Consider the following 8,520-nt stretch of genomic DNA (forward strand, 5'->3'; position numbering starts at 1 on the left):
TGAGGATGGGACGTGCAAACAAATATGTACATATAAGATGTAAAGAGAGTAGATGAAAGGTAATTTGAGAGGGAAGGAACTAGTATGAGGGGGTAAGGAGAACCAAGGACTCCTAAAGAAAGTAAGATCTGAACAGTCCTGAAGGAAGTCAGGGAAGTTCGTAGGTAGTGGAACAGAGAATTCCAGATACAATGGAAAGTCAGTGAAATCCATAGTCAAGAGATAAAGTGTTATGTGCATGGAATAGCAGTTGTTATTGGACTGTAAAATATGAATGAAGAAGTATAAGAAGGAAGACTAGAAAGATTAGAAGAGACCAGTTCATGAAGGATTTTAAATGCCAAACAGGGTATTTTATAATTGATCTTGGAGTTAATAGGAAACCACTTAAGTTTATTGAGTAAGGGAGGTGATATGGTCAGATCTGCACTTTAGGAAAATCACTTTGGTAGCTTAATGGAAAATATATTTGAATGGGGAAACCCTTGAAGAAAGGAGATCAGTCGGAAAGCTATTTCAATAGTCTAGGCATGTGATGATTAGAACGTATTTCAGGGTGATGACAATGTGAATAGAGAAAAAGATATGTATAGCAGAGATGTTGTAAAGACAGAAAGGCAGTTTGAGATCACATTATGAAGGGCTTTAAAAAATGAAGAGAGGAATTTTTATTTTATTCTAGAGGAAACAGGGAACCAGTAGAGTTTACTGAGCAGGGGAGAGATATCATTTGACCTGCTTATTAGGAATATCAATTTGGTAAAAATATTTTTATATGATTGCACATGTATAACCTATATCAGATTGCTTACTGTCTTTGGGAGGGGGGAGAAAAATTTAGAACTCAAAATCTTTTTTTTTTAATATTTTTAAGCAATCAGGGTTAAGTAACTTGCTCAAGGTTACATGGCCAGTTATTTCTGGGTGTGGTGCTGAGTATTTGAGTCCGGATTTGATCCAAGTCATCCCGACACTGGAGCCGGTGCTCTTACTCGCTGAGCCACCTGGCCGCCCCTAAGCAATTGGGGTTAAGTAACTTGCTCAAGGTTACACGGCCAGGTGTTTCTGGGTGGGTGCTAAGTGTCTGAGCCCGGGATTTGATCTCCAGGTCTTCTCAACACTGGAGCCGGTGCTCTTACTTGCTGTGCTACCTGGCCGCCCCCAGAACTCAAAATCTTATAAAAAATGGATCTCGGAAATTGTCTTTACATGTAACTAGAAAAATAAAATACTATTTACATTTTTAAAAAGGGAATATCAATTTGCGTAGAGGATGGAGTAGGGAGAGGTTTGGTGCAGAGAGACTAACTAGTAGGACATTAGTATAGTCTACATGAGAGGTGATAAGGATCTGTCTAAGGTAGTAGCTGTGTGAGTAGAGAATGGATCAGATGCAAGAGATGTAGAAATAGAAACAACAAGATTTGGCAATTGATTAGATATGCAAGGTGAGAGGCAGTGAAGAGTCAAGGAAAATGCTAGTTACAAACCTAGGAAACTGGAAGAATGGTGGTGCTTTTGAAAGAATTAGAGACTATTAAGAGGGGTGGTTTGGTGGGTAATATGGGTTGAATTTAAGATATCTTGGGGACATCCAGCCAATAGAGAATTAGTGATAACGTTCAAGGGAGAGGCTAATAGTAGACATGATAGTTAAGCCCATGAAAGGTAATAATGTCTCTAAGAGAGAATAGAGAAAGAGAAGAGGACCCAGGACAGAGCCTTGGGGAATATCTAAAGGTACAAATGAGAAATCAGCAAAGGAGACTGAGAAAGAGCAGTTAGACAGAGAGGAGAACCAGGAGAGAATAATGTCATAAAAGTCCAAAGTGGAAGAGAGTCCAAGAAGAGAAGATGGTCAAAAGTGTCCAATTCAGCAGATAGGTCTAGAAGAATGAGGACTGAAGACTATCAGATCTGGCAATTGTTGGTAATTTTGGAAAGAGCGGTTTCAGTTGAGTAATTAAGTGAGGAGACAAACTGCAAAGGATTGAGTGAGAGAAGCAATAATGGTAATAAATATAAACATCTTTTTGTAGTTTGGCTGAGAAAGGGAGGTGAGATATAAGATCACATATGAGGGAATACTGAGGTCTAGTACAGGGTTGTTCTTTTTTTTAAGGATGTGAGAGATTTGGGTATGTTTGAAGGCAGTAAGGAGTAAACAGTGAGAAAATGAACATTTGAGAGTGGAGATGATAGAGCTTATGATAAGAGCCAATGATGTTCAGAAGGGCCACCTCATGATCAGAAATTGGAGGAAAGGCAGAAAGTGAGGGATGATCTCAAAGTGAAAATCACAGAAGAGGGATCGAAGTTAAATGGACTCAATTTTCTCAATAAAGAGGTGGGGCTCTCAGTTGAAAGGGTACAGGGGCATTGTGGGAAATTTAAGGAGAGAGAAGGAGGTTTGAAATAACTTCTGTGGAGAATGAGATGAGGAATCAGGGAGGAATAAAAGAAATGGAGTTGGATAACATGAATTTATAATGAACTCAATGAAAACAGATGTGTAATTTCCTCCAGGTCTATTTAGCACATGAGTAGGAGTAAAATGGGTAGAAAGAAGATGGGAGTAATCCAAGCCTGAGATTTGGCAAGGAATAAGTGGTAATAGGACAAAGGACCAGGGGATTTGAGAATAGAGGACATTGTGGAGTTGAACTGACTAGCATAGGCTTGATATTGGAAAGGGAAAAAAGTGAAGTCAAAATAGGGAAATATCCTGAAAAAATACTGAGGGAATGGAGGTCTCAGTGAGCATGAAAAATCCTTGCCCATACTGACAGGCAAGCTCAATTTGTTTTTCATCCAACTGCATATAACAGTCTGAACAACAGGCATACTTCATCCACCTGGTGTTTGGTATGCAACTAGTTGGGTAAAACTGAAGTGATTATGGATGTCATCTAGGAGGCTCTGGATTGTCTGGGAACTGATAAAAACAGCAAAATATTATCCACAAATAAGAGTGTCTGGAAGACTTCCCCCTTTATAGGAAATCCCTCTTTGACTGGGACTTTCTATTGGATCTCCTACGTAACAGCAGTATTAAGCATCTCTGCTTTGTTGGATAATAATAATCAGAAGGCGGGTGGCTAGGTGGCACAATGAGTAGAACATCGACCCTGGAGTCAGTTGAACCTGAGTTCAAATCTGGCCTCAGACACTTAACACAAAACTAGCCGTGTGACCTTGGGCAAGTCATTTAGCACCAATTGCCCTCCAAAAAAAAAAACAAACCAGAAGAGAATTTCTACAGTTTTACTCAGCTCAATCAAATTGTTAATATCAAATTGTTAATAAAATAATAAGAACAGTAGGATCTTGACATTTTCCAGTCAAATGTGTTATGGCAAAGATGCTAAATTAAGCCAACAAGCATTTAAGTGCCTACTATGTGCCAGACACTGTGCTAAGCACTAGAGATACAAAGCAAGGCAAAAACAGTCTCTGTCCTCAAGTTCACCATCTAAAGAGGGGAGATGTGGTCTACTTTGGAGAATTTTAAAAATGTATTTACTTTTAGTTTACAACATTCAGTTCCATAAGTTTTTGAGTTTCAAATTTTATTTTCCCTCCCCCCTCATGGTGGCACACAATCTGATATAGATTCTACAAATGTCCTCATATTGATGATTAGTCAAGTTGTAAAGACAAATTATAACCAATGGAATGAACAAGAAAGAAGAAACAAAACAAAAGAAAAAAGAGAGAGAGAAAGTGGTTTGCTTCAATCTGCATTCAGACTGCGTAATTCTTTCTGTGGATGTGGATAGCCTTTTCTATCATGAGTCCTTTGGAGTTGTCTTAGAACCTTGCATTGCTGAGATGTGCCCAGTCTATCAAAGTTAGTTGTCTCAGATACGATGTGTCTGTAATTGTGTACAATGTTCTCCTGGTTCTGCTCCCCTCACTCAGCATCAGTTTATAAAACTCTCTACAGGTTATTATGAAGTCTGTCTGCTCCTCATTTCTTATAACGCAACAGTAGTATTCCATTACATTCATATACAACAACTTGTTTAACCATTCCCCAATTGAAGGGCATCCCCTTAATTTCCAATTCTTTACCACCACAAAAGGAGCTGGTATAAATATTTTTTTTACATATGGGTCCTCCCACTTGCATGATCACTTTGGGATACAGCCCTATTAGTGGTATTGCTGCTGGGTCAAAGGGTATAGACATTTTTGTAGTCCTTTGGGCATAGTTTCAAATTGCTCTCCAGAATGGTTGGATCAGTTCACAACTCTACCAACTATGCAATAGGATCCAGTTTTCCCACATCTTCTCCAGCATTGATCGTTTTCCTGTTTTGTCATGTTAGCCAATCTGATAGGTGAGATGTGGTACCTCAGAGTTGTTTTGATTTGTATTTCTCTAATCAATAGTGATTTTGAGCATTTTTTCACAACTATAGATAGCTTTAATTTCTTCCTCTGAAAACTGCCTGTTCATATCCTTTGAATATTTATGAACTGGGGAATGATTTGTATTCTTATAAATTTGACTCAGTTCTCTGTATATTTTAGATATGAGGCCTTTATCAGAGGCACTGGTTGTAAAAATTCTTTCCCAATTCTCCACTTCCCTCCCAACCTTGGTTACATTGGCTTTGTCTATACAAAAACTTTTCAATTTAATGTAATCAAAATTATTCATTTTGCATTTCGTAATGTTCTCTATCTCTTGTTTGGTCATAAATTGTTTTTGGAGTATTTTTTTTTTTTTGCAAAAACTTGCCTGATTCCTTCTAATACCTTCAACTAGGTGGGCTCCTCTAGTAGACTGTAAGCTCCAAGGCCAGGGGCTGTTTTTGCATTTCTTTGTATTCCCAGGACTTAACATAATGCCTTTAGTAAGCACTTAATAAATGCTTGTTGACCCTTGCTGCCTGTATTACTCTTCTATCTACTTAAATATCTATATATTAAAACCACACAAATTTTTAATTTATGCATAACATGCCAACAGATGCATTCACCTATTTGTGGTCTGCCTCTATGATTTCAGCACTATAAGAAACACAGTTTGGAAACACCATCGGCCCAATGTAGATCACTGGAAATTTGTCACTTATACTCTCAGAACTAAGGAGTCAAGTGACCGGGCCACAGTCACACATTAACACGTGACAGAGGCGGCCCTCGAACCCAGCTCTCGCTGGCTCTGAAGCCTCCCGTTGGGACCCTGGGCTGTGCAGGGTTTCCAAAGCTCTACCTCCACCATAGCGATTCCGAACATCTTTAGTGTATCCCATCAATCACGGCATGGCCTACAATTACTCTCCCTACATGGCCCAATTAAATAGATCAGAAACTGGTGCTGTTTCCGTGGCACTTTAAGGTTATTAACGGGCATGATGTTTATCTATAGTTGTGGACGCAGACACATATTTAAATACCCGGCATCCCTTGGGAGAGAAATCTCCTTTGGGGCCTGCGCTGGGCGAGGCCCGGGGAGGGGGTCTCCCAAATCATCTAGGCCTCCCCTCCTTTGACGGAGAAGGAAACTGAGGCCTGCGCTCGCTGCAGCCCTGGCCAGGGCCCCCTCAGGCCATCTGGCGAGGTGGGGACGGTTGTGTGAGAGAGACCCAGGGCCCTGAGGCCTCGCGCACTTCGGGAGGGCCTGCCGGAAGTGCAGGGATTTCCCGCCCACCCTGCGCCTCGATCTCGTTCCGGCGAGGGGGGAGGGGGGTGGAGGAGGGAGGAAGGAAGCGAGGATAAGCGATGGAGTCGATCGATGTCTCTCTCCTGGATTGCTCCGGCCTGCGCCGTAGCCGCCGTCGCCCCGCCCCGAAGACTAGCTCTGTCGTTCGCCGAGCAGCAGCAGCCGCCTCGCCTGGTCCCGCCGCTCCGCTGGAGGTTTCCGCTCCTCCAGCGCCTAGAAAATGGTGCGTCCGGGGGAGCACGGAAGGGGGTGCGGGTGAGGGATCTTGGGGAGACCCCGGAGGCCTGGGCCGGCAAGCGCATCCCCGTGGGGCCGGGCCGAGCCGGCAGGCATGAACAGGCCGTGCTTCTCGGCCTGGTGAGGAAGCCGTGATTCAGCACGTCGCCCCAGATGCCGGCCCGGCCTCGGCGCTCGCGGCCTGCTGCTGCTTCCCGCCCTCCCGCCGGCGGCCCCGCTCCTTCCCGGGGGTGCAATCCCTGGGTGGCCCTTCTCTTCCGGGGGTTCTGTTTTCACCGGGGCCGTGCGCTCCCCATCCCCCCGCGAGTTTCGACTCAGGCCTGTTAATCCGCATTGATTTCCGGGGAAACTGAGACCCAGAGTGGGGAAGGGCCTAACCCAGATCCTCGTAAGTGTTCTCACGGATCTCTGACTCCTCGGTCCATCGCTGAATGCCGGGCAGGGCCTTGGAGAAGAAGCCCCCCTGGATCCCAAAGGAGATAATCATTGTAAAGGGCCTGCACATAGGGAGCGCTATGTAAACGTTGGCCACGATCGTCATCGTTGTTATTATAGGAAACAGACCCGAGAGGAAAATCACTAACCCACAGTGTCGCAGCCGGGGCGTTGGGGGCAGAGCGCCAGAGCCCGCTGCACCCCGCTCCCTCCCCCTGCCCCCTTTTATTTAGCTGTGTCTACATGAAGACCAGCCCTTCGTGCCCTCCCTGGGGGCCCCAGAAGCCCCTGACACCGGCATAGGGCATCTTTGCAGAGCAGGCGCCAAAGACTGGTTTTGTGTTGGCGGCTGTTGTCTATCTTTCTTTTCTATCTACATGACCTTTCGGCTTCCTGGAAACGTAAGAATGGGTGCCCTTGCTGGGAAGCATCTTCACACCGATGTATTCTCCCCTTTGTACACCCTTCCTCTCTCTTGTCAAATGTTTTGTTTTTCGAATCGTTCTGAGAGTCAGCCTGGATTCAGCTTTTCCTTCCACCCACTCCTTAGTCCTGGGTGGGTGAGGGGACTCTTAGAGTAGCATGAAAAAAATTCCTGATTTGAAGTTAGGGGACCTGGGTTCAGTTACAGGAAGGTAGGCTACTACTATGTGTGAGACCATTGAGCAGGGTACAACCTCTCCAGTCCTGCTTCTTCCTCTAAAAGCAGGGGCGTTGAACTAAAAAGATTTCTTAAGGTCCCTTCTAGCTTTGAATGCTATGAGTATTCTATTAACCGAGTTAGATTTGAGAAAGGGTAAGCGTTTTGCAACATGGAGATGTTTTGTATGACTGAACATGTATAATTAATGCATTGATTGCCTCCTCTATGGGGGAGGGAGGGAGAGGATTTGGAACTCAAAATTCTTAGAAATGCATGTTAGAATTTTTTTAATGTAATTGGGAAATATTTAATGAAATATGTTTTGAAATTAATACTAAAAATTTGAAAAAGAAAGGCTGTGTGTTGTCAGTTCAACAGCTAGTTAATGAAGTTTTTCCTTTGCTTTCAGTTTCGAAACCAGTATGACAATGATGTCACTGTTTGGAGCCCTCAGGTAAGAAAAAAATTCCCCTCCATTTCAGTTGTTGCAATGTCTTGGAAGTATTAAGAGTATATTAAAAACACACCTTATGAAATCCCGTCATACGGCATAATCTCATTGAGTAAATGGAAGATGATAGAATTCTGCAGACATTTCTGGAAATTGATATTCATTACCAAAATGAAAGCTAGCACCAGAAAATTAAAAGACCTGATTCAACTATAAAATAGTACATTGATCTTATATTACAGAGTTTCTAGGATATCTGCTTTTTATAAATGACATTTATTTTTTTCTCTTTTAGGGCAGAATTCATCAAATAGAATATGCAATGGAAGCCGTCAAACAAGGCTCAGCTACCGTGGGCCTGAAATCCAAAACCCATGCTGTACTGGTTGCTTTGAAAGTAAGTAAAGTAGAAAGTCAGATTTTCAGAATAAGTATTTCACATTCTTAGAAACCATTATAACTTCTAATTTCGCTGCAGAATAAGCCATAACAGACTAAAGTTTATTTTTTTTTTCTTTACTGCCTTTGCATTTGTAGAGGGCACAGTCAGAACTGGCAGCTCATCAGAAAAAAATTCTACATGTTGATAATCATATTGGAATCTCAATTGCTGGGCTCACTGCTGATGCTAGGCTCTTGTGGTGAGTACAGAATGTTTTTTGGGCTATTTCTGTGCTAGAATAATAATCTCGTTTCTGAAATGGTATGGTGACAAGTTTGGCCCAATGATACTCATATTAGAGGTGGCCAAAACCACATCTAATGATAATTATGGAACTGCTCTGGAGAAGGAAGCAGTTTGATAGAGTGCCAGGCACTGGATGCTCTCTAAACTAAGGGAGTTGGACCAGATCAGACGTGTATGTCTCTCTCACTGTCTGTCTGTCTGTCTCTCTCTCTCTCCCCCCCCCCCTCCCCCCCCCCCCCCTCCTCCCCCAGTCTCCCCCTCTCTCCCCCTTGCCTCCCTTCTCTCTCCCTCTGCCTGCTTCCCTCTCTCTCTCCCCCCCCTCTTCCTCCCACCCTCACTGCCTCCATATCTCTCCCTCTCTTTTCCCCTTGCCCCCCTTCTCTCTCCCCTTC

At 43.4% G+C, this 8,520-nt stretch overlaps 1 protein-coding gene across 1 annotated transcript in view; it reads left to right on the top strand.

The window, feature by feature from the left end:
* The first annotated feature begins 5,742 nt into the window (after positions 1-5,742).
* Positions 5,743-8,520, top strand: part of PSMA1 (proteasome 20S subunit alpha 1) — a 14,207-nt gene continuing 11,429 nt past the window's right edge. The window contains exons 1-4 of the mRNA XM_069091151.1: positions 5,743-5,897; positions 7,399-7,443; positions 7,736-7,837; positions 7,978-8,081. Of these exons, the coding sequence (XP_068947252.1) occupies positions 5,895-5,897; positions 7,399-7,443; positions 7,736-7,837; positions 7,978-8,081 (254 nt within the window). The 5' untranslated portion in view covers positions 5,743-5,894. The remainder of the gene's footprint in view (positions 5,898-7,398; positions 7,444-7,735; positions 7,838-7,977; positions 8,082-8,520) is intronic.

The sequence above is a fragment of the Petaurus breviceps genome, unplaced genomic scaffold, assembly GCF_028583685.1.
Source record: "Petaurus breviceps papuanus isolate PSGF00001 unplaced genomic scaffold, PetGlider_PUasm1.0 188, whole genome shotgun sequence".
NCBI lineage: Eukaryota > Metazoa > Chordata > Mammalia > Diprotodontia > Petauridae > Petaurus > Petaurus breviceps.